The sequence below is a fragment of the Salvelinus namaycush genome, chromosome 27 (assembly GCF_016432855.1).
Source record: "Salvelinus namaycush isolate Seneca chromosome 27, SaNama_1.0, whole genome shotgun sequence".
In the NCBI taxonomy this organism is placed as follows: Eukaryota; Metazoa; Chordata; class Actinopteri; order Salmoniformes; family Salmonidae; genus Salvelinus; species Salvelinus namaycush.
Window position 1 is genome coordinate 5,029,246 of NC_052333.1, and position 27,164 is coordinate 5,056,409.

At 44.8% G+C, this 27,164-nt stretch overlaps 1 protein-coding gene across 1 annotated transcript in view; it reads right to left on the minus strand.

The window, feature by feature from the left end:
- Positions 1-27,164, minus strand: part of LOC120022096 (MAP7 domain-containing protein 1-like) — a 70,797-nt gene that overhangs the window by 27,686 nt on the left and 15,947 nt on the right. Inside the window, exons 2-3 of the mRNA XM_038965912.1 lie at positions 5,376-5,666; positions 2,228-2,296 (exon numbers count right to left, since the gene is read on the minus strand). Of these exons, the coding sequence (XP_038821840.1) occupies positions 2,228-2,296; positions 5,376-5,666 (360 nt within the window). The remainder of the gene's footprint in view (positions 1-2,227; positions 2,297-5,375; positions 5,667-27,164) is intronic.

A 27,164-nucleotide genomic window follows, 5' to 3' on the forward strand; every position in this document is an offset into this window, starting at 1 on the left:
ACAGTATACGTACTGTGGAACACCCAACCATAAAACATACAGTATACGTACAGTAGAACACCCAACCATAAAACGTACAGTATACGTGGTGTAGAACACCCAACCATAAAACGTACAGTATACGTGGTGTAGAACACCCAACCATAAAACATACAGTATACGTACTGTGGAACACCCAACCATAAAACATACAGTATACGTACTGTGGAACACCCAACCATAAAACATACAGTATACGTGGTGTAGAACACCCAACCATAAAACATACAGTATACGTGGTGTAGAACACCCAACCATAAAACATACAGTATACGTACTGTGGAACACCCAACCATAAACGCTTGATGAGGTGAGATCTAATCCTTTACAGTCTGTAGTCCATATGAGATTCATATCTTACATCTGGACAGACAGAGAAATTGTTCCAAATGGCACCCTATTCACTATCTAGTGCACTACTTTTTACCAGAGTCCTATGGCTAATGACACCCTATTCACTATCTAGTGCACTACTTTTGACCCGAGTCCTATGGCCAATGACACCCTATTCACTATCTAGTGCACTACTGTTGACCAGGGTCCATAGAGAATTATCAGGTACAGAAAAGGCTTCTTCCATTGGTTGGCTTCTGAAACGATTCCGTTGGCATGGCGATTATAATGAATCTAATGAAATGAGTAATTACATCTAATCTGGCTGAGAGGCACGGCGGGTTCAGTTCACAGTAATGACTACATATTTTTCATGCCTCGCCCCAGGGGGACTATGGGACGGCTCAGTGGGAGACGTCCTCTGATTGGTCAGTTGGTTGCTGAAGCTTTGGCCTCAGCGTACAGGGAGAGAGAGCGGGGGGGGGGGGGGGCTTGGGCCATTGTTAAGGGATGGGATGTAATGCATGTAGAGTTGAAAACAAGCTCACAGAATACCTTGGATTGGATTAATTACACAGGCTTTGGGTTTAGTGTACATTACAAGGGGCTTGAGCCAATGCTACGGAAGAATGAGGCTGTGGGGAAATTCTAGTGTACTAAAGTGTCTCTGAGTTGATAATAAGATTATGTAATACCTTGACATAAAAATAGACCCTGAAAACATATAAAGTCAAGACAAATCTATACTGGAACGACATTACAATGATCCAACAAAATGATGCAAAGTTTTCATGCAAACATGTATGAAGAACAGGCAGAAATAAGGTGCAAGGCAAATCTCTACACAATGAAGACAGGAAATAAAAAACACGACGAGGGACTCATACAACTGAACTATCGGATCATTCTTCTTCTCAGAGACAAACAGGATGTTGTAAGGTTCCCAGTTGACAACAACAGGTCAACATTCAGAAAGCAACAAAACTGATTCATGAACGAGAAAGGAAAAGACTGTTCAGAAGCAGACCGAAATAAAAATACATTGCATCCCAACCACAAGATGGAGATGTGGAGAAAAGCATGACTGTCGCTGATAACTGATGTTATCAACGCTGCTCTTATACAGTGCCGTATAGAGTAGCCTTACCTTGCAGCTGAGTTTGCTGTTCTGAAGCAGCAAAATGAGAAGACAACAGCAATAATCAATATCCATCAATCATTAGAAAGAAAAAAAACCATGGCAGAACCCTCATGGCAGAACCCCCCATGACAGAACCCTCATGGCAGAACCCTCATGGCAGAACCCCCATGGCAGAACCCCCATGGCAGAACCCTCATGGCAGAACCCCCATGGCAGAACCCTCATGGCAGAACCCCCATGGCAGAACCCTCATGGCAGAACCCTCATGGCAGAACCCTCATGGCAGAACCCCCATGGCAGAACCCTCATGGCAGAACCCCCAATGGCAGAACCCCCATGACAGAACCCCCATGACAGAACCCTCATGGCAGAGTAATACAATGTAAGAGAGGCCAATGGTTAAAGACAGGCGGACAGTTCAGGGTAGACAGTTCAGGGTAGACAGTTCAGGGTAGTGTAATACAACATATTGAAGGCTACAGTGTCTATTGGTTTATTCCATACATTCTATATCTCTGCCTTGTGTCAGGAACCCAAATGGCACCCTATTCCCTTCATAGTGCACTACTTTTGACCAGGGCCCTGGGATAGGGTGCCATTTTGGATGCTTCCCTAGACATGACTAGCTGAGTCTCTTTGCCCTCCATGCCCAACATGCCACACATGATAACAGAAAACACATTTCTCTATAGCTTATTTTCCTTTAGGGTTTACCAATGTATTTGGCCCTCTCCTCCCTCCGCTCCTTAGCCAGCTTCTGTCGTTGCGCTGTCGTCAACCCATCTAGGCAGAGAAGAAAATAACTATCCATCAGATATACATTTATTTTTACCTAAAATATCAATGCACCAAACAGCTGATCACACCTGTCATGTAGAGTATACTAGTATGAGAGAAGTCACGCAGTTGAATTTTTTTTTGTCCATTAAAATAAGATAAAATTGATCAGAAATACAGTGTAGACATTTTTGTAAATGTTGTAAATGACTATTGTAGCTGGAAACGGCTGTAAGGGGTGCGTAACTGGTGGCAGGGAAGTCAAACGCAGGAGAGCAGAACTTGGTGAATCGCCGGAGCAGTTTAATATATAAAACTAACGGCATACAAAACAACAAACACATGGGTACAAAACCCGTAGCGCACCAGTAACACATAGCACGAGTACTTACAAAATAAACAATTCCCAACAAGGACATGGGGGAAACGGAGGGAAAATATACAACATGTAATTAGGGAATTGAAACCAGGTGTGTGTGAAAACAAGACAAAACAAATGGAACATGAAAAATGGATCGGCGATGGCTAGAAGAACGGTGACGTCAACCGCCGAACACCGCCCGAACAAGGAGAGGAACCGACTTCGGAAGAAGTCGCGACAATGGCAGATTTTTTATGGAATATCTACATAGGCGTACAGAGGACCATTATCAGCAACCATCACTCCTGTGTAACCAATGGTTAGCTAATCCAAGTTTATCATTTTAAAAGGCTAATTAGAAAACCCTTCATTAAATACTACCCGCAAAATATCAGTCTCAACTTCAACAGTGAAGAGGCGACTCCGGGATGCTGGCCTTCTAGACGTTGAGACTGATGTTTTGCAGGTACTACTTAATGAAGCTGCCAGTTGAGGACTTGTGAGGTGTCTGTTTCTCAAACTAGACACTAATGTACTTGTCCTCTTGCTCAGTTGTGCACCGGGGCCTCCCACTCCTCTTTCTATTCTGGTTAGAGCCAGTTTGTGCTGTTCTGTAAAGGGAGTAGTACACAGCGTTGTACGAGATCTTCAGTTTCTTGGCAATTTCTCACATAGAATAGCCTTAATTTCTCTGAACAAGAATAGACTGACAAGTTTCAGAAGAAATGTCTTTGTTTCTGGCCATTTTGAGCCTGTAATCGAACCCACAAATGCTGATGCTCCAGATACTCAACTAGTCTAAAGAAGGCCAGTTTTATTGCTTCTTTAATCAGAACAACAGTTTTCAGCTGAGCTAACATAATTGCAAAATGTTTTTTAATGATCAATTAGCCTTTTAAAATGATAAACTTGGATTAGCTAACACAACGTGCAATTGGAACACAGGAGTGATGGTTGCTGATAATGGGCCTCTGTACGCATACGTTGATATTCCATTAGAATCAGCCGTTTCCAGCTACAATAGTCATTTACAACATTAACAATGTCTACACTGTATTTCTGATCAATTTGATGTTATTTTAATGGACAAAATTTTTGCTTTTCTTTCAAAAACATGAACATTTCTCAGTGACCCCAAACATTTGAACGGTAGTGTATTTTCAAGATGATGGACAGGAAGCTACATCTCCTGCTGCGATGCTATAATGTTATTCACTCAATAGTTGAACAGTGTTGTGTGAACCGGAAGGGAACTCATTCGTTCATGTGTGCGCACCAAATGGCACCCTATTCCCTATATAGTGCCCTACCGTTGACCAAAAGTCGTGCACTATATAGGGAATACGGTGCCATTTGGGATGCAGCCCATGTATTCTTCTGAATTTCCTGTCTGCAGCAATTATCAACGTTCTCCCTGATCCTCTTTGATAAACGCAAACATAAGATGAAGGATTTTTATATTCATTTCAGATCCTGTTTCAGCCTAGGCCTAGAAGATGTCTGCATTGGAAACGGGGCCCTGGGTTAACCAAAGTCTCCTTTTTTGGAGACCCATGCTATGTCATATGTATGCCGCGTTTTCTCCGCCAACCTGAGATGGCCCTGCAGCAAGATCTCCGGCCGTCACTATAGCAACAACTCTTTCCTCCCACCACAATCAAAGGGTGAATTCCTGTACTGGCGCCAGAGCTGGCGTCTCACAGCCAGAGCTGGAGTCTCACAGCCAGAGCTGGAGTCTCACAGCCAGAGCTGGAGTCTCACAGCCAGAGCTGGAGTCTCACAGCCAGGACTGGAGTCTCACAGCCAGGACTGGCGTCTCACAGCCAGGACTGGCGTCTCACAGCCAGGACTGGAGTCTCACAGCCAGGACTGGCGTCTCACAGCCAGGACTGGCGTCTCACAGCCAAGGCTGGCGTCTCACAGCCAGGGCTGGCGTCTCACAGCCAGGGCTGGCGTCTCACAGCCAGGGCTGGCGTCTCACAGCCAGGGCTGGCGTCTCACAGCCAAGCCTGGCGTCTCACAGCCAAGACTGGCGTCAAGAGACAAGGCTGGAGTCTGGAGAGACAAGGCTGGAGTCTGGAGAGACAAGGCTGGAGTCTGGAGAGACAAGGCTGGAGTCTGGAGAGACAAGGCTGGAGTCTGGAGAGACAAGGCTGGAGTCTGGAGAGACAAGGCTGGAGTCTGGAGAGACAAGGCTGGAGTCTGGAGAGACAAGGCTGGAGTCTAAAGAGACAAGGCTGGAGTCTGGAGAGACAAGGCTGGAGTCTGGAGAGACAAGGCTGGAGTCTGGAGAGACAAGGCTGGAGTCTGGAGAGACAAGGCTGGAGTCTAGAGAGACATGCTGGGGAAGGTTCAGGAAAACTCCCTAAGCCTGGAAGTCCTGTCCCAACACAAAGCCCCACTACACCACCCTCGTCCCTCCCCCTCCGACCGTCCACCACTCCCCTAACAAATTAAGATTTGTAGTTCACCCACTGCCATCTGTCTGATTGGGTCTGTAATGGCTGGAGATCCATTAGATTAGTCTGAGAAACCTTTCACCAGTCCACAGACATGAATCACTGACTGGTTCTCCCCTCACATGACAACTAGCTTCAACAGCTACCAAACTCTACACCTCACACTGGATGTCTAACCCCATGCTATTTCCTTATCTTCCTGGTTACAGTGTGTCTCTCAGTCTCAGAGCTGTTCTGAGCACAGGCCACGTGTTGAATAATGTACCTCCTTTTTTGGGATGGGGGCTGGTGCCAGACCCAGGGGTGCCAGGTCTAGCATCTGTCTTGGTGGAGGGGTCTGTCTTGTTCGAGGGGTCTGTCTTGGTGGAGGGGTCTGTCTTGGTGGAGGGGTCTGTCTTGGTGGAGGGGTCTGTCTTGGTGGAGGGGTATGTTTTGGGACAGGACTCTGTGTCTGGGGAGAGGTCTGAGATGGCTGAGTCGTCTGATGTCAGAAGGTCCTTCACTATGTTCTTGTCTTCATTCTGGTTGGCCAAAGGCTCTGGTGTGGAGGGGATACCTGGAAGAATAAAGAGTAAGTTTGAAGACAAGATATTTGTTTAATTTCCTAAAACATCGAAATATGGAATACCTGTGCAAGTAGAATATGTATGATATCCAATGATAGCAGGCCACAACCGGCCATGATTACAGACACCTGTGTGTGTTCTTTGACACTTTATAAACTAGTGACCCGCAGTGTTTGTCATTATACCCTGATGAAGACAGCTTGTCTGTTGAAACGTGTGTGTGGCTCTCCTTTTCTGTTTCAAGTAGAATATTTACACATGATTGATATCAACATTATCTGAACATTACTAACACCTGTCCCAGAACACAATTGTTAGAGTATTATATATGTTAACTCCATTTCCTGTCAAGCCAGTACGATGATGTGATGCTAGCACTAGTGATGCTAACAAAATCTAGCATCATCCCATTCTGCTCCCAGACCAAAACACCTTCACTGGGAAGAACTGTCTGCTGTCATTATCCGAAAACTCCAACCCCATTACCCTCCATTAACATCTACTTCTCACCCAATTCACACACATCAGTCACACTCCCCCACTCCTCCTCTCCTCCTCTCTCACCGGAGCTTTCGGTTCTGCAAAGCCAAGCTCATCCACCATCAGACATTACAGGGACAGGACTGGCAGGAGGCACACATTGTGTCCAATATGGCACCCTATTTGCTATATAGTGCACTGCTTTGGACCAGAGCCATATGGGCCCTGGTCAAAAGTAGTGCACTAACCTATATAGGGAATAGGGTGCCATTTGGGACGCAAACACAGTGTGTAATACATCTGATTTATCTTCAAAGGAAGACCAGGCTCAGCTTTCCCAAAAACACACAAGACACATTCAAAGGCAGAGGGAAGGAAGTTAGGGAATACATAGATATTTTAGTAATAGATTGAGAAAGATAGTAGGAGAGAGAGAGAGGGGGATACAGAGCGAGACAGAGCGAGACGGAGAGAGAAGGAAAGAGGGCAGGAAAGAGAGGGAAGGAAAGAGAGGGGGAGTAGAGAGAGAGGAGAGAGAATGAGAGCGAGAGAGAGAAGGAAAGAGAGGGAAGGAGAGCGAGAGAGAAGGAAAGAGATGGAAGGAGAGCGAGAGAAAGAGGAAAGAGGGAAGGAGAGAGAGAAGGGGAGGTGAGAGAGAAAGAGATTGAGAGAGAAAAGAGAGCGAGAGAGAGAGAGAGAAAGAAATTGAGGGAGAGAAGAGAGAGAATGAGAGAGAGAAGGAGAGATAGGGGGAGTAGAGAGAGAGAGAATGAGAGAGAGAGAGAGAGAAGGAGAGATAGGGGGAGTAGAGAGAGAATGAGAGAGAAAAGAGAGAGAGAATGAGAAAGAGAGAGAGAAAGCGAGAAAGAGAGAGAGAGAGGAGAGATATGGGGAGTAGAGAGAGAGAGAATGAGACAGAGAGAGAGAGAGAGAGAGAGAGAGAGAGAGAGAGAGAAGGAGAGATAACGAGCCGTACAGAACCATTTGATGGGAAACAGGCCCATTTAAATACAGGCCCCTGTTGCAATGGAAAGTGCTGACATTACAGTTACAATGGTTAATTACTACAGTGCTGCTGAGGCTAAACATAGGCTAAACATGGTTACTACCACTCTGATCTGAAGATGGAGCGTTATCCTGTGAGTTGGGGATGGTGTGTGGGGTGGTGTGTGGGGTGTATGAGTCGACAGAATGTAACGTATGCACATTGACCATTAGAATGAGACACCATACCACCAGGCAGCTACTTTACAGTATCACATAACCAGTAACATTCAAAGTTACATATATGCACATCTCAAATCAACGATAAGATACACCAACAAAGCCTGCTCGGATCTCTTCTTAACCTCTGACCCCTCTGGCACCATGTCTCTCTGGGCTGGGCTATTCAGCTGCTGTCTGGGCTCGGCTGCTCACAGTGGCAAACTGCAATATGCCATAATGATGCACGGCAGGAGAGAGAGAGTGGGGGGAAGGGGACAGAGGAAAATAAAAGTTGCGCACCTCCACAATAACCTGTGCAGAACAGCAGGAGAGGAGGAGAGAAGGAGAGGAGGAGAGAAGGAGAGGAGGAGAGAAGGAGAGGAGGAGAGGAGGAGAAGAGGAGAAGAGGAGAGAAGGAGAGGAGAGAGTGATTGATAGAAAGAAAGAGTGGGGAGGTTCAGTCGAACGAGGGAGGAGAGAAATAGTGAATGATTAAAAGGGAAAAGAAAGAGGTAGAGAGAAAAAAGGTAGAACGGAAGGCAAGAGAGAGAGATAGAGGGAGAGAGAAAGACAGATGAAAAGAGAGAGACAGAAAGAGAACGATATTGTTGAGTGATATAGGTGTGAAGGGCTCCAGGTCAGCTAGCTGACTCACGCTCACAGTACGTGGACGAAGCTCATCCCTCTCATCAGACCCATCCAAGTTTGCATCCCAAATGGCACTCTATTCCCTGCATAGTGCACTACTTTGACCAGGGCCCATAGTGGGCGTCGCTGTCTCTGACCAAACATTTTAGACGCCCTCCTCTTGGCCGCAGAGAGAAAATGTTGCTGTTTAAATGCTAATTTCCTGCAAGAGATAAAATGTTACAGTTTTAAAGCTTATTTCCTGCAATTCTACACATTTTGCCATGGGGCGGAGATAAAGTGGTAGTTTTAAAGCTTGTTTCTTGCAATGCAATTCTACACATTTTGTCATGGGGCGGAGATAAAGTGGTAGTTTTAAAGCTTGTTTCTTGCAATGCAATTCTACACATTTTGCCATGGGGCGGAGATAAAATGGTACAGTTTTAAAGCTTGTTTCTTGCAATGCAATTCTACACATTTTGCCATGGGGCGGAGATAAAGTGGTACAGTTTTAAATTCTAATTTCCTGCAAGAGATAAAGTGGTACAGTTTTAAATGCTAATTTCCTGCAAGAGATAAAGTGGTACAGTTTTAAATGCTAATTTCCTGCAAGAGATAAAGTGGTACAGTTTTAAATGCTAATTTTCTGCAAGAGATAAAGTGGTACAGTTTTAAATGCTAATTTCCTGCAAGAGATAAAGTGGTACAGTTTTAAATGCTAATTTCCTGCAAGAGATAAAGTGGTACAGTTTTAAATGCTAATTTCCTGCAAGAGATAAAGTGGTACAGTTTTAAATGCTAATTTCCTGCAAGAGATAAAGTGGTACAGTTTTAAAGCTTATTTCCTGCAATTCTACACATTTTGCCATGGGGCGGAGATAAAGTGGTACAGTTTTAAAGCTTATTTCCTGCAATTCTACACATTTTGCCATGGGGCGGAGATAAAGTGGTACAGTTTTAAAGCTTATTTCCTGCAATTCTACACATTTTGCCATGGGGCGGAGATAAAGTGGTACAGTTTTGAAGCTCGTTTCTTGCAATGCAATTCTACACATTTTGCCATGGGGCGGAGATAAAATGTTACCGTTTTAAAGCTTATTTCCTGCAATTCTACACATTTTGCCATGGGGCGGAGATAAAATGGTAAAGTTTAAAAGCTTGTTTCTTGCAATGCAATTCTACACATTTTGCCATGGGGTGGAGATAACATTTTACAGTTTTGAAGCTTGTTTCCTGCAATTCTACACATTTTGTCATGGCAGGTAGCCTAGCGGTTAACAGGTAGCCTAGCGGTTAACAGGTAGCCTAGCGGTTAACAGGTAGCCTAGCGATAACTGAAAGGTTGCTGGTTCAAATGACTGAGCTGACAAGGTGAAAAATCTGTCGATGTGCCCTTGAGCAAGGCACTTAAACCTAATTTGCTCCAGGGGCGCCGTACTACTATGGCTGACACAGCAAAACAACACATTTCACTGCACCTATCCGTATGTGACAATAACATATACAATAACAAATACTTATTTTCCACCATAATTTGCAAATAAATTCATTAAAAATGTGAAAATGTGATTTTCAGGATTTTTTCTCTCATTTTGTCTGTCATAGTTGAAGTGTACCTATGATGAAAATTATAGGCCTCTCTCATCTTTTTAAGTGGGAGAACTTGCTCAATTGGTGGCTGACTAAATACTTTTTTGCCCCACTGTATTTTTTGTTGTAGTCAATCAACGCCCACTGGTGTGATCCATAGGGGGTACTGGTCTCTCTCCACAGGTAGGTCGGACTGGATGAGATGCTGGGTGTCTAAGTACTGAAGAAAAATAAGACCACTCTTGATCTGGTTAGGAAGTGTGTTGTAGTGTGTTATGTTAGCACCACTCAGCTGTACTAGTCTGGGGACTTTCCAGAATGTGTGTGTGTGGGAGGGAGAAGGACAGACAGAGAGAGAGAGAGAGAGCGAGAGAGCGAGAGAGAGAGAGAGAGAGAGAGAGACCGAGACAGAGAGAGAGAGAGACCGAGACAGAGAGAGAGAGAGACCGAGACAGAGACAGAGAGAGAGACCGAGACAGAGAGAGACCGAGACAGAGACAGAGAGAGAGACAGAGAGAGACAGAGACAGAGAGAGAGAGAGACAGAGAGAGAGAGAGACCGAGACAGAGAGAGACCGAGACAGAGACAGAGAGAGAGAGAGAGAGAGAGAGAGAGAGAGACAGAGAGAGACAGAGAGAGACAGAGAGAGACAGAGAGAGACAGAGAGACAGAGAGACAGAGAGAGAGAGAGAGACCGAGACAGAGACAGAGAGAGAGAGACAGAGAGAGAGAGAGAGAGAGAGAGAGAGAGAGAGAGAGAGAGAGAGAAAGAGAGACCGAGACAGAGAGAGAGAGAGAGAGAGAGAGAGAGAGAGAGAGAGAGAGACCGAGACAGAGAGAGAGAGAGAGAGACCGAGACAGAGAGAGAGAGAGACCGAGACAGAGAGAGACCGAGACAGAGACAGAGAGAGAGACCGAGACAGAGAGAGAAAGAGACCGAGACCGAGACAGAGAGACAGAGAGAGAGAGACAGAGAGAGACCGAGACAGAGAGAGAGAGAGAGACCGAGACAGAGAGAGAGAGAGAGACCGAGACAGAGAGAGAGAGAGAGACCGAGACAGAGAGAGAGAGAGAGACCGAGACAGAGAGAGAGAGAGAGAGACCGAGACCGAGACAGAGAGAGAGAGACTGAGACAGAGAGAGAGAGAGACCGAGACAGAGAGAGAGAGAGACCGAGACAGAGAGAGAGAGAGACCGAGACAGAGAGAGAGAGAGACCGAGACAGAGAGAGAGAGACCGAGACAGAGAGAGAGAGAGACCGAGACAGAGAGAGAGAGAGACCGAGACCGAGAGAGAGAGAGACCGAGAGAGAGAGAGAGAGAGAGACCGAGACAGAGAGAGACCGAGACAGAGAGAGAGAGACCGAGAGAGAGAGACCGAGACAGAGAGAGAGAGAGAGAGACCGAGACAGAGAGAGAGAGAGACCGAGACAGAGAGAGAGAGAGACCGAGACAGAGAGAGACCGAGACAGAGAGAGACCGAGACAGAGAGAGACCGAGACAGAGAGACCGAGACAGAGAGAGAGAGACCGAGACAGAGAGACCGAGACAGAGAGACCGAGACAGAGAGAGAGACCGAGACAGAGAGAGAGAGAGAGACAGAGACAGAGAGAGACAGAGAGAGACAGAGAGAGAGAGAGAGACCGAGACAGAGACAGAGACAGAGAGAGAGAGAGACAGAGACAGAGAGAGAGAGAGACCGAGACAGAGAAAGAGAGAGAGAGACAGAGAGAGAGAGACAGAGAGAGACCAAGACAGAGACAGAGAGAGAGAGAGAGACCGAGACAGAGAGAGACCGAGACAGAGAGACAGAGAGAGAGAGAGAGAGAGAGAGAAAAAAAAGAGCACAGCAGGTCGTGTGTAGTTTGAGTATTAGCTGTCCCTATATGACAATAAAACCTCCTTTACTTATGCAACCAGAGTAGATCAAACTAAATCATTGGTGGCCTGTCATGACAAATAGTGTCCCCCTTTTGGCTAGGGGACATTATTTGGCATGACAGGCCCCATACCATGACATTTTGGGAATTTTAGACTCTGTCTTAGTTTTTATTTTGGTGATTGTTCGTTCTCAAAGAGTGTAGGCCGTCATTGTGAATAATAATTTGTTCTTAACTGACTTGCCTAGTTAAATAAAGGTTAAATAAAAATCTTATGATCTTATTTTAAAAAATTACAAATTATTATAATAATATGTTTTTTACATACAGTACTTAATATCTGGTTTTAGTCATTAAAGTTTACCCGGAAAACGTTTTACACCAAAATGATTTTCACATTTCTATTTTTGCATCATATTTTTGGAAGTGGCGGCAGTATAGGGGAAACACTGGAGTTAAACAACCGTATCCAGGTCTGCTGGGTAACTGGGAGTAAAACATTATAAAGACACCTTCCAGCTATTATAGTGTCATGAGAGAAAGGTGAGTCCATCTCTGTCTGATCTTTGGAAGGCTAGTGATTTCTGAAGTTGAGGCTATGCCTATTAGGTCTCAAGGTTAAAGCAACTGGAAAAGACATCGACAGAAAAGTTACAACTTTCCAAACACTAAAATAGAAACCATTGTGACATCTCTCCAAAGAAACAGGATCTTAGCCATGCAATAGAGGGAAGGAGGATGACAGTGTGAAACTGTTTTATAGGGTTATTACAGCAATACGTAACAGTCTGAGACTGTTTTATAGGGTTATTACAGTAATACGTAACAGTCTGAGACTGTTTTATAGGGTTATTACAGTAATACGTAACAGTCTGAGACTGTTTTATAGGGTTATTACAGTAATACGTAACAGTCTGACTGTTTTATAGGGTTATTACAGTAATACGTAACAGTCTGAGACTGTTTTATAGGGTTATTACAGCAATACGTAACAGTCTGAGACTGTTTTATAGGGTTATTACAGTAATACGTAACAGTCTGAGACTGTTTTATAGGGTTATTACAGTAATACGTAACAGTCTGAGACTGTTTTATAGGGTTATTACAGCAATACGTAACAGTCTGAGACTGTTTTATAGGGTTATTACAGTAATAAGTAACAGTTTGAGACTGTTTTATAGGGTTATTACAGTAATAAGTAACAGTCTGAGACTGTTTTATAGGGTTATTACAGCAATACGTAACAGTCTGAGACTGTTTTAGAGGGTTATTACAGTAATAAGTAACAGTCTGAGACTGTTTTATAGTTATTACAGTAATACATAACAGTCAAACTGTGTTATAGGGTTATTACGTAATAAGTATTTGGGTGTGGTTGTGTGTTTTCGTGTGAGGCCTTTAATGACGTTGAGGGTTGGGACTTGGGGGGAACCAAAAGTGGATGAAGGAGAAGGACAGGGCACATAAAGAGAACCGAAACAAACATGATGATGACATTACTCAAAATGGAACAGACAGAGAGGAACATTCTGTCAGAGACAGAGAGGACCATTCTGTCAGAGACAGAGAGGACCATTCTGTCAGAGACAGAGAGGACCATTCTGTCAGAGACAGAGAGGACCATTCTGTCAGAGACAGAGAAGAACATTCTGTCAGAGACAGAGAGGAACATTCTGTCAGAGACCGAGAGGCAGAGAGGACCATTCTGTCAGAGACAGAGAGGAACATTCTGTCAGAGACAGAGAGGAACATTCTGTCAGAGACAGAGAGGAACATTCTGTCAGAGACCGAGAGGAACATTCTGTCAGAGACCGAGAGGAACATTCTGTCAGAGACCGAGAGGAACATTCTGTCAGAGACAGAGAGGAACATTCTGTCAGAGACAGAGAGGAACATTCTGTCAGAGACAGAGAGGAACATTCTGTCAGAGACAGAGAGGACCATTCTGTCAGAGACAGAGAGGACCATTCTGTCAGAGACAGAGAGGACCATTCTGTCAGAGACCGAGAGGACCATTCTGTCAGAGACAGAGAGGACCATTCTGTCAGAGACAGAGAGGACCATTCTGTCAGAGACAGAGAGGAACATTCTGTCAGAGACAGAGAGGACCATTCTGTCAGAGACAGAGAGGACCATTCTGTCAGAGACAGAGAGGACCATTCTGTCAGAGACAGAGAAGAACATTCTGTCAGAGACAGAGAGGAACATTCTGTCAGAGACAGAGAGGAACATTCTGTCAGAGACAGAGAGGAACATTCTGTCAGAGACCGAGAGGAACATTCTGTCAGAGACCGAGAGGACCATTCTGTCAGAGACCGAGAGGACCATTCTGTCAGAGACCGAGAGGACCATTCTGTCAGAGACAGAGAGGAACATTCTGTCAGAGACAGAGAGGAACATTCTGTCAGAGACCGAGAGGAACATTCTGTCAGAGACCGAGAGGAACATTCTGTCAGAGACCGAGAGGAACATTCTGTCAGAGACAGAGAGGAACATTCTGTCAGAGACAGAGAGGAACATTCTGTCAGAGACAGAGAGGAACATTCTGTCAGAGACCGAGAGGAACATTCTGTCAGAGACAGAGAGGAACATTCTGTCAGAGACAGAGAGGAACATTCTGTCAGAGACCGAGAGGAACATTCTGTCAGAGACCGAGAGGAACATTCTGTCAGAGACAGAGAGGAACATTCTGTCAGAGACCGAGAGGCAGAGAGGACCATTCTGTCAGAGACAGAGAGGACCATTCTGTCAGAGACAGAGAGGACCATTCTGTCAGAGACAGAGAGGAACATTCTGTCAGAGACCGAGAGGAACATTCTGTCAGAGACCGAGAGGCAGAGAGGACCATTCTGTCAGAGACAGAGAGGACCATTCTGTCAGAGACAGAGAGGACCATTCTGTCAGAGACAGAGAGGAACATTCTGTCAGAGACAGAGAGGACCATTCTGTCAGAGACAGAGAGGACCATTCTGTCAGAGACAGAGAGGAACATTCTGTCAGAGACAGAGAGGAACATTCTGTCAGAGACAGAGAGGACCATTCTGTCAGAGACAGAGAGGACCATTCTGACAGAGAGGACCATTCTGTCAGAGACAGAGAGGACCATTCTGTCAGAGACAGAGAAGAACATTCTGTCAGAGACAGAGAGGAACATTCTGTCAGAGACAGAGAGGAACATTCTGTCAGAGACAGAGAGGAACATTCTGTCAGAGACAGAGAGGAACATTCGGTCAGAGACAGAGAGGAACATTCGGTCAGAGACAGAGAGGAACATTCTGTCAGAGACAGAGAGGAACATTCTGTCAGAGACAGAGAGGAACATTCTGTCAGAGACAGAGAGGAACATTCTGTCAGAGACAGAGAGGAACATTCTGTCAGAGACAGAGAGGACCATTCTGTCAGAGACAGAGAGGAACATTCTGTCAGAGACAGAGAGGACCATTCTGTCAGAGACAGAGAGGAACAATCGGTCAGAGACAGAGAGGAACATTCAGTCAGAGACAGAGAGGAACATTCAGTCAGAGACAGAGAGGAACATTCAGTCAGAGACAGAGAGGAACATTCTGTCAGAGACAGAGAGGAACATTCTATTAGTAAACCCTTAGAGCATACATACTGTACTCTATGAGCATACATACTGTACTCTATGAGCATACATACTGTACTCTATGAGCATACATACTGTACTCTATGAGCATGCATACTGTACTCTATGAGCATACATACTGTACTCTATGAGCATACATACTGTACTCTATGAGCATACATACTGTACTCTATGAGCATGCATACTGTACTCTATGAGCATGCATACTGTACTCTATGAGCATGCATACTGTACTCTATGAGCATACATACTGTACTCTATGAGCATACATACTGTACTCTATGAGCATACATACTGTACTCTATGAGCATACATACTGTACTCTATGAGCATACATACTGTACTCTATGAGCATACATACTGTACTCTATGAGCATACATACTGTACTCTATGAGCATACATACTGTACTCTATGTCCCCAGTCCAGCCAACACGTCTCATCAACTAGGCCCATTCATGTTAGAGGGCACCAATTAACACACAGACACGGATCTGGCAGATCTACCCCTCCCTCCCTCCCTCCCCTCTGCAGCCGGTCATCTCAGGTTTCTGCGCCACTCTGACAGACACAGTAGTTAAAATTAGGGACGAGCTGCTAGGAGCACGGTGCATCCTACGGAGAAGGTCAAGTGTTGTCATCCATACATGGGACTTCTGCTGAGGCACCTTGGGAAAATCAGAGAGACTGGAAGCATGCTCTGACGGAACAAAAACACACTAGAGAAATACTGAAAAGACAACAGAACTAGGCTATTAGGTGGAACGTTTAAGCAAATGAGTATTGTCACAACTTTAGAGGAACTGCCTTTCACCGGCTAGGAAGACAAGATCATGGTTACATAACACTGCAAATGTTATTATATTGTCAATTGTCCATAAACCCATGACTAGATATGGTGCATTGGCCTAAACTGGGACAGGGCTGAAAATGGAGCACAGGGGTTTTCCAACTGTCCAGCTACAATGTGCTGGAATTGGGAAACAGGTCAGAGCCTGTAATGGGGGCTGTTTGAGTGTGCTTGACACAGGCAGTGTGTGTGTGTCGGAGGCAGTGTGTGTGTGTGTGTGTGTCAGAGGCAGTGTGTGTGTGACGGAGGCCGTGTGTGTGTGTGTGTGTCGGAGGCAGTGTGTGTGTGTGTGTGTGTCGGAGACAGTGTGTGTGGCAGTGTGTGTGTGTGTCGGAGACAGTGTGTGTGTGTCGGAGGCAGTGTGTGTGTGTGCATTTAGGGTCTGTCAGCTGCGGGAGGGAGGGAGACCTCAGCATACTAGATCTGGGTAAGGCCAACCTCAGGCATCCCTGGTATGTGAGTCCCCCTGTGTCTCAGTGTGTGTGTACTGTATGTGTGTGTGTGTGCACATGTGTGCAAGGATGATAACATGGTCACAGGGGCTGCCTGCACTCCGGAAACACAAATGCCTCCACTTCCCAGTGAGGGCCTCAAGAGAGCTGCCCTCAGAGAGTGAGTGTGTGTGTGTGTGTTGTGTGTGTTGTGTGTGTTGTGTGTGTTGTGTGTGTGTGTGTACGGCAGGCAACACAGTCTATAGGTACGGCAGACCGCACAGTCTCTGGCAGGGAACACAGTCTCTGGCAGAGCACACAGTCTCTGGCAGACAACACAGCCTACGGCAGACCACACAGTTTACGGCAGACCACACAGTTTACGGCAGACCACACAGTCTCTGGCAGACAACACAGTCTCTGGCAGACAACACAGTCTCTGGCAGACAACACAGTCTACGGCAGACAACACAGTCTACGGCAGACAACACAGTTTCTGGCAGACAACACAGTTTCTGGCAGACAACACAGTTTCTGGCAGACAACACAGTTTCTGGCAGACAACACAGTCTACGGCAGACAACACAGTCTACGGCAGACAACACAGTCTACGGCAGACAACACAGTCTCTGGCAGACAGCACAGTCTACGGCAGACCGCACAGTCTCTGGCAGACCGCACAGTCTCTGGCAGACCGCACAGTCTCTGGCAGACAACACAGTCTACGGCAGACAACACAGTCTACGGCAGACAACACAGTCTCTGGCAGACCGCACAGTCTACGGCAGACAACACAGTCTACGGCAGACAACACAGTCTCTGGCAGACAACAAAAGCAAGTAAACCAACAGTTCAGTGGGCCCAGTCAGTCATTCAAATAGCAACCTGTCCCACGGGCGGCAGGTAGCTTTGCGGTTCAAAGTGTTGGGCCAGTAACCCAAAGCAAGCTGGTTCGAATGCCCGAGCCGACTAGGTGAAAAACCTGTTGATGTGCCCTTGAGGAAGGCACTTCACCCTGATTGGTCCTGTAATGCTCGCTGGATAAGAGTGTCTGCTAAATGACTTAAACACCCCATTAAACACCACCAAAACAAACATCCCATTAAACACCACCAAAACACCCCATTAAACACCACATTAAACACCACATTAAACACCACCACCAAAACAAACACCCCATTAAACACCACCAAAACACCCCCTCTTCCGGCACAGCCAGAAGAGGACTGGCCACCCCTCATAGCCTGGTTCCTCTCTAGGTTTCTTCCTAGGTTTTGGCCTTTCTAGGGAGTTTTTCCTAGCCACCGTGCTTCTACACCTGCATTGCTTGCTGTTTGGGGTTTTAGGCTGGGTTTCTGTACAGCACTTCGAGATATTAGCTGATGTACGAAGGGCTATATAAAATAAACTTGATTGATTGATTGATTAAAGACCCCATTAAACACCACCAAAACACCCCATTAAACACCACCAAAACACCCCATTAAACACCACCACCAAAACACCACATTAAACAGCACCACCAAAACACCACATTAAACAGCACCACCAAAACACCACATTAAACATCCTCTATGGGTCCATCCACCTTGTCTCAGAACTCTCTCACAGGCAGCTACAATGGGAATGGGGCATGGAAACACACCACCTTGGTTGTATGTGTGTCCTAAAGATACCAACAGATGGAAACAGCTGTGTTTATAATGAGTCCTAGAGACCAACAACAGCTACACATCACTGTCACCCTGGAAAAACACTGCTTTTAGTTTAGTTCAATGAAAGGGAGTTGAGTTATCTGAAGAAATCTCTATTCTAACTCAGTCTTTCAATTACAGGGCCCTTGCTCTCAAAGCTATGATAGCTATATAAAGCACTCCACTTCTTCAATACATTTCTGCCTTCATTGAGTTTCAACTAACTTCCCTGCTGCTGATGCATCATTTAACTGAGGAAGTTGGACTGTGTTAAAAAATAAGTAACTTTGTCATAGAGTTCAATCTGCTGTATAGCTGATTCCAACAGCCCTACTCTGTCTATGGAAGGGCCTAGATATAGGCCTGGGGCATTCCAACAGTCATAATCTGTCTATGGAAGGGCCTAGATAGAGGCCTGGGGCCTTCCAACAGCCATAATCTGTCTATGGAAGGGCCTAGATAGAGGCCTGGGGCATTCCAACAGCCATAATCTGTCTATGGAAGAGCCTAGATAGAGGCCTGGGGCCTTCCAACAGCCATAATCTGTCTATGGAAGGGCCTAGATAGAGGCCTGGGGCCTCATTTAGAACCATTGCGTGAATGCAACACTAAATAACTCACAAAAATATGTACGTTTCCCGTTATAAATCAGACCTGTCGTAAAACTACGCACATGAACAAGCATTATAACTCTGACTGAATAACGGCCGTCATTCACCTTTAATGGTGACAATAACGGCCGTCATTCACCTTTCATGGTGACAATAACGGCCGTCATTCACCTTTCATGGTGACAATAACGCCCTTCTTTGCTGTATAATTTGGAGGTATTGGAATTAGGCCAAGTATCTAAAAGAAAACCAATGCGGCAAGTACCCTAGTGGTTAGAGCGTTGGACTAGTAACCGAAAGGTTGCCAGATCGAATCCCTGAGCTGACAAGGCAAAAATATGTCGTTCTGCCCCTGAACAAGGCAGTTAACCCACTGTTCCCTGGTAGGTCGTCAGTTAACCCACTGTTCCCTGGTAGGTCGTCAGTTAACCCACTGTTCCCTGGTAGGTCGTCAGTTAACCCACTGTTCCCTGGTAGGTCGTCAGTTAACCCACTGTTCCCTGGTAGGCCGTCAGTTAACCCACTGTTCCCTGGTAGGTCGTCAGTTAACCCACTGTTCCCTGGTAGGTCGTCAGTTAACCCACTGTTCCCTGGTAGGTCGTCAGTTAACCCACTGTTCCCTGGTAGGTCGTCAGTTAACCCACTGTTCCTAGACCGTCAATAAATAGTTAAATAAAAAAATAAAATAAAAATGCATATCGCATATACTACATAACACACAGTGGACAAAACTCTTTCCATAGACTGACCAGGTGAAAGCTATGATTCCTTATTGATGTCACTTGTTAAATCCACTTCAATCAGTGTAGATGAAGGGGAGGAGACGGGTTAAAGAAGGATTTTTAAGCCTTGATACAATTGAGACATGGATTTTGTATGTGTGCCATTCAGAGGGTGAATGGGCAAGACAGAATATTTAAGTGCCTTTGAACGGAGTATGGTAGTAGGTGCCAGGCGCATCAGTTTGAGTGTGTCAAGAACTGCAACGCTGCTGGGTTTTTCACACTCAACAACTTCCTGTGTGTATCAATAATGGTCCACCACACAAAAGACATCCAGCCCAATTGACACAACTATGGGAAGCATTGAAGTCAACATGGGCCAGCATCCCTGTGGGACTGTTTCGTCAACTTGTAGAGTCCACGCCCTGACGAATTGAGGCTGTTCTGAGGGCAAAAGGGTGTGCAACTCAATATTAGGAAGGTGTTCCTAATGTTTTGTACACTCAGTGTATGTTTTCCATTTGCACTAGGCTACTTTTGCTTTCACATTTGGCAGGGCCCTAGGCTACTGCTGGAGTGCAGTAATCTGGTTACCTTCACTGACACTCGTGGCTCATGGCTCCACCAACTAGCGTCTATAGAGTGGAAACACGTCTTAGCATGAGTCCCAAATGGCAGACTTCCTTCTGTTCCGTCACTTCATAACTCAATCGAATACCTTCTCTATCTCTATAATGACGCCACACTGTTTTCCCATTAGAATGATTGAACCGTGACTGATTACCTGCCGAGGCTAAGTTGGCCTCCTGTGTCTCTGTGGTGTTGTATGCATCCCAAATGGCACCCTATTCACTATATAGTGCACTGCTTTTGACCAGAGCCCTATTGGCCCTGGTCAAAAAGAGTGCACTAAATAGGGAAAAGGATGCCAATTGGGAAGCAGATCCTGTATCACTCTCTTCCCGGATCACATGACCTATAAACAGAGCTGAAGATGCTGCTCCGGGACCAACACTTTACATTAATATGGAGCATGGAAGCCCAATATGGAATACACACTCCCTCTGCTGCCATTTCATACCAGATAGCACTCAGCTGATTCCTCATAGCCTAAGGTTTGACAGACTGTTTGCCAAGGATCTTTACTGATGGTAGGAAACTCCCCATCCACCTCCATTAAGAGCAGAAAGGTTACAGATTCTCATGTGAGTGCTAAGGTTAGACCGCTTGCCACGGAGCCCGAAAACAACTAGAACAGGAAACTGTAGACGAATGCTGGCTACAGAACGTGTCCTCTTCTGGAACGATGGCTGACTCCACCGAGGCTTTCAGCCAGTGTGAACTTAGTTACCCAGACACACAGACAGACAATATAAAGCAAAGCATTACTAATCAGAAATGGATCATCAATGACGCAGCATTTTCTCCCATTCTGTCGTCACCAGTATGATTAGAATCAAAGTGACAGAAGTGTTGGCAAACAATACAAGATGGCTGCCGTGGCATGTAGACAGGGCCAGTATCCCAAATAGCACCCTATTACCTATATACTGTGCTCCTAGAGACCAGAGCCCAATGGGTCCTGGTAAAAACTATTGTACTGAATAGGGGGCCATTTGGGAGGCAGACAGGGAGAAAATAGACTGAGTATTGTGACTGTATAGGAGCCATGGAGGCTGACAGGGCAGACCGTGGAGGTTGACAGACCAGACCATGGAGGCTGACAGACAGACCTCATCATAATGTCATACTTCCTCCATAAAGGTGCTGTCATTAGTGCAGGGCATGATGGGAATGAAAACAACAGTACGTGCATAAAAATAATAACACTGGAGAGAAATAATAGGATTTGAATTTGTTGATGTTTAAGAGAAAGGAGGAAAATAAAGAGGGGGAGATATACTGCATCTTTACATAAAAATCTACAGATTTGTCTATTCTCACATTCACATCATTCATCAGACACCCATTTCCTGCTGACATGCTACCGTGTCCTGGGTGGCATTCCAGAGCAGTTGCTCCAACTACCTTCTACTTGTTTTCATATAAACAATGTTAGCCGTATTATGAATGAGCATGCTGAATGGGAGACCTGGGCCCTGCCCTAAGACGCCTCAGCATGGCTGGCTGACTGACTGGCTGGTTGGCAGGCAGCATGGCTGGCAGGCTACTCTCAAATATAACATCTATTTTGATTTGTTTAACACTTTTTTGTTTACTACATGATTCCATATGTGTTATTTCATAGTTTTAATGTCTTCACTATTATTCTATAATGTAGAAAATAGTCAAAAATAAAGAAAAACCCTTGAATGAGTACTCTGTGTGTGTGTGTGTGTGTGTGTGTGTGTGTGTGTGTGTGTGTCAGTGTGTGTGTGTGTGTGTCAGTGTGTGTGTGTGTGTCAGTGTGTGTGTGTGTGTGTGTGTGTGTGTGTGTGTGTCAGCATGCATGCGTGCATGTGTGATAACAGAAGAAAAGCTTGAGATGTGGGTGTACAGCACGTGCTGTGCGTCATACCAAGTACAGTATATATCATGTGAGATACAAAGCTGTGATACATGTGCAATAACAAACACATGCTATGTATGTGACACTATGCAAGAACACATGCCATGGCTCATCACAGCCACTTCAAAGTTCTAACTAATAGAACAGGCCATGTGAGCAGCACCTCCCTAGCCTGGCGAATTGTTCCGCTGCCCTGTCGTTCACTACTGTACATACTTCAGTCTGAGACTGCCATCATTGAAGTTTTTTGTGGTGACGAGAGGCACGAGGGGCGTTGTACAAAACAAAGTCGTCAGCGATTGGATCGTCGCTAACCAATAAGAGTATCAAAGCCAATGACGAATTTTCCAACCGCCACTTTATTTGGTATTTTATTAGGATCCCCATTAGCTGTTGCGAAAGCAGCAGCTACTCTTCCTGTGGTCCACACAGAACATGAAACATAACATAATACAGAACATTAATAGACAAGAGCAGCTCAGAACAACAGAACAACATATATTTTTAAAAATGGAACACATAACCTACATATCAATACACAAACTATCTAGGTCAAATAGGGGAGAGGTGTTGTGCTGTGAGGTGTTGCTGTATCTGTTTTAAACCAGGTTTGCTGTTCATTTGAGATGGAAGGGAGTTTCATGCAATAATGGCTCTATAAAATATTGTACGCTTTCATGAATTTGTTCTGGATTTGGGGACTGTGAAACGGCCCCTGGTGACATGTCTGGTGGGGTACGTGTGTGTGTCAGAGCTGTGTGTCAGTTGACTATGCCAACCATTTGGAATTTTCTACACGTTTCTTATAAAATGAAGAAGTGATGCAGTCAGTCTCTCCTCAACTCTTAGCCAAGACAGACTGGCATGCAAAGTGTTTGTATTAGCCCTCTGATTACAATGAAGAGCAAGACGTGACGCTCTGTTCTGGGCCAGCTGCAGCTGAACTAGGTCTTTCTTTGCAGCATTTGACCACATGACTGGAGGACTTGCTTTTTGGAGTGTGGTGTCAAAAAAGCAGAGCATCTCTTTATTACAGACAGACCGCTCCCCATCTTTACAACCATTCAATCTATATGTTTTGACCATGACATCTCCTCAACTTGTTCAGCCACACCACTCATTACCCGATTCAGCTGAGGTCTAGAGCTTAGGCAATTATTTGTACCAAATACAATGCTCTTAGTATTAGAGATGTTCAGGACCAGTTTATTACTGGCCACCCATTCAAAAACTGACTGTTAAGAGTTTCAGTGACATCATTAGCTGTGGTTGCTGACACGTATATTGTTGAATCATGGACACACAGGCTTTGTTTAATAACAGTGGCAGGTCATTGGTAAACATTGAAAAGAGTAGAGGGCCTAGAGAGCTGCCCTGCGGTACACCACACCTTACATGTTTTACATTAGAGAGGCTTCCATTAATGAAAACCCTCAGAATTCTATTAGATCTTTAGCTCTGAATCCACGATATGGCAGAGGTTAAAAATCCATCAAATATAAGTTCTCAACAACAGGATGTGGTTAATAATATCAATAATATCAAAGGTTGCACTAAAATCTTAACAGTACAGCTCCCACAATCTTCTTCTTATCAATTTCTTTAAACCAATCATCAGTCATTCGTGTCAGTGCAGTTCGTGTTGAGTGCCCTTCTCTATAAGCATGTTAAAAGTCTGTTGTTAATTTGTTTACAGAAAAATAGCATTGTATTTGTTCAAACACCATTTTTTCCTACAGTTTACTAAGAGCTGGCAACAAGATGATAGGGTAGCGGAATAACTTTTGCTTCCCTCCAGGCCTGAGGACAAACACCTTCCTCTAGACTCAAATTAAAGACATGACAAATAGGAGTGGCCATAGAGTCAGAACCATCCTCAGTAACTTTCCATCTAAGTTGTCAATGCCAGGAGGTTAGTCATTATTGATCGATAACAATACGTTTTCCACCTCTCTCACACTAACTTTAGAAAATTCAAAATTACAATGCTTTTCTTTCATTATTTGTTTTTTAATGTATTAATACGATAGCTCACTGTTTGTTGTTGCCATTTCATGCCTAAGTTTGCCCAAGTAGTAATCCACGTGTTCTGGTTCTGACCCAACCTATCGGGAATTGCCAGGGACCTCACGATACGATATTATCATGATACTTAGGTGCTGATACGATATGTATTGCAATTCTCACGATTCTGTATTTATTGCAATTCGATCCTGCAATTCTATTGCGATTTGATGTTCCAAACCTATTGCTCACTACTATGTCTGCTGCAGAGAGACAAGAGAGAGAGCATGAGAAGAGAGTTTTGATCAGTCAGGGAAATAAAAGAGCTGAAAACATGGTGTCTCACTATTGAAAAAGAAGATGGAGAACAAGATATAGGATGAGAAATAGTTTTGGAGCAGGTACAACTGACTAGCGTTAGCTAACGCTACCTAGTGTCGAAAACTTGGCGATACTACTAAATCGATACTTGGCGTGAAATATTGATATAATATCGTCCCAAAATAATATCACGATATGTAACTGTAGCGATTTTTTCCCCCTATCACTAGTAGCCAGGCAAGCACATCTCTGGGCAATGAGAAACAGTGAGAAACATTTATTTAGATCTCATAAACACAGTCAATACTCATTAGATATGCTGCTTCATGGAGACTAGCTAAAGCTGCTGCTGCCAGAGTAATGACTGCTGACACTGCTGTGTTTATGGACTAAGTAGGGCATACTGTAGCGAGCAGAGAGTAGAGAGCAGAGAGCAGAGAGCAGAGCAGAAAGCAATGCAGAGAGCAGAGCAGAGAGCAGAAAGCAGAGAAGAAAGCAATGCCGAGAGCAGAGCAGAGAGCAGAGCTAGCAGAGTGATGGTGACTTGGCAGAGCGTGGAGAGTGACGGGTGACGGGGGACATGTTTAATGGTATCAAGTGAAGCCAGCAGGGCATGCCAGTCTCACTGCTCAACATGGCTGATCACACAGTCCTGTCTCAACCTAACTTCACACACTGCTGTCTCAACCTAGCTAGGTAGTAGTTAGTCAAGTATGACACAGTGGTCTCAACCGTACTAGGTAGTAGTTAGTCAAGTATGACACAGTGTTGTCTCAACCTAGCTAGGGAATCAAGTATGATTCAATCAGTACTTTATCAAAGTGTTCCATCTTTATGCCAAAAGTATTCATGTATTTGACCTAATAAAAAGCAACGATTAATGATATTAACACAGACCACTGAGATGCTTTTACACATCTGACAGATACTCAACACTAATTACCCAGATGAGATGAGAGGACTCTACTTAAGAACTGACATTCAATTCATTCAAGAGGGAGAAACTAAACAACTATTTAACAGAGTGTGTGTTTAAACCCATAGCCATGTTGAATTGACCAGGCTGTCGTTGGGTATAGGTGGGCGAGGTGAGACAACAACACAACAACAACAACAACACCCAGCAGAGCCCATATGATTCACAGCAGAACTGATCAGATCTAAAAGATATCTCTGCAGGGAAGAAAATGGAGAACAGAGGAGGAGAGAGGATGACAGTGGAGGACAGAGGAGGACAGAGGAGGACAGTGGAGGACAGTGGAGGACAGTGGAGGACAGAGGATGAAAGTGGAGGACAGAGGAGGACAGAGGATGACAGTGGAGGACAGTGGATGACAGTGGAGGACAGTGGATGACAGTGGAGGACAGTGGAGGACAGAGGAGGACAGAGGAGGACAGAGGATGACAGTGGAGGACAGTGGATGACAGTGGAGGACAGTGGATGACAGTGGAGGACAGTGGAGGACAGTGGAGGACAGTGGAGGACAGTGGAGGACAGAGGAGGACAGAGGATGACAGTGGAGGACAGAGGAGGACAGAGGAGGCAGCCGGCGAGTGTTTCACTGTTTTCCTGGAACAGACAGGAGGTGACAGGAGGTGACCTTGTTCCTGGGGCTGCCAGGGAAAAGACGTGACAGAGGGGAAAGAGAAAGTCTACGTCCCAAATGGCACTCTATTCCCTATGTAGTGCACTCCTTTTTACCAGGGCCCATTCGGCTGTGGTCAAAAGCAGTGCTCTATATAGGGAATAGAGTGCCATTTGGGACGCATTCAAAACCACAGAGACACAGGAGGCCAACTTAGCCTCGGCAGGTAGGCAATCACGGTTCAATCATTGTAATGTAAAAACAGTGTGGCGTCATTATAGAGAAGGTAGTCGATTGAGTTATGGACCGACGGAACAAAAGGAAGCCCTGTTACAATCAACCCACTATCACAAATGATTGTGAAATAAACACAAATTACTTGTCCATTTTTTTTGTGTCTCTGTGGTTGTTGTTGTTGTTGACGTATTGTTGCATATAACGTGAAGGCCTAGCAACCCAAACATTGCATGTCCGAATCACATGATGGACAACTTTAGCATTTTAGCTAATTAGGAACTACTTACCACTTTTTAACTAGTTAGCTGGCATTAAGCTAACCCTTACCCTTACCTTAACCCTTTAACTACTTAGCTAGCATGTTACCTAACCCTAACCGCAGTGGCGTGCCGTGGGCCTGGGGCCTGGGCCTTCAGTGAGGTCCTACACAGTCCCACCCGAATTAATCCACCTCTTATTACCATCATTATGATGCCATGGCTCTAGACACTATACATTTAGACAGAAACGCAGTATAACCAGGCGTTGCGTCACCTTGAAATTGACATTTTTATTCAGAGAATTGCAGGGGAAGAGTACAATACAGTACAGTTCAACTAATAGGCAAGAACATAGTCGAGTGCAACAGAGTTTTATTAATATTCTTCTTCTATCCATTTCTGGTCCACAAACTTTGAGCTTTAAGTCCCCCAAAAAATAAATACAGTGTGTTCACTAAACAGCGCATTGTCGCACCCAAAGCAGTTTCACCGTGATGATAAAGACACATAACTATTCACTGAAAATAAAAATAAAAAAGAATAATTTGCAACATAGGCAATTTGCCATTATATTTTGTTAATATATAGGCTATTTAATATTAACGAAATAAAATGCGAAACATAAATACACATTTAATAAAAAATAGCATGCATTGTATGCCTACTCACCAAAGACTGATTATTTGAACACAAAATCCTTCCTCCTTTCTTTCCTCAAGAAGACTTCAATGACTCTGTTGTACAGTCTATCTGTGCGTTTTAGTTCCACCAATAAGTCCTTTTCTATCGACATGGAGGCTAATGCTGAAAGCCGAGTCTGTCCAGTAGCATTTCTGGAATACGTTTTGATTCGCTTTAAGGCCGAGAATGACCGC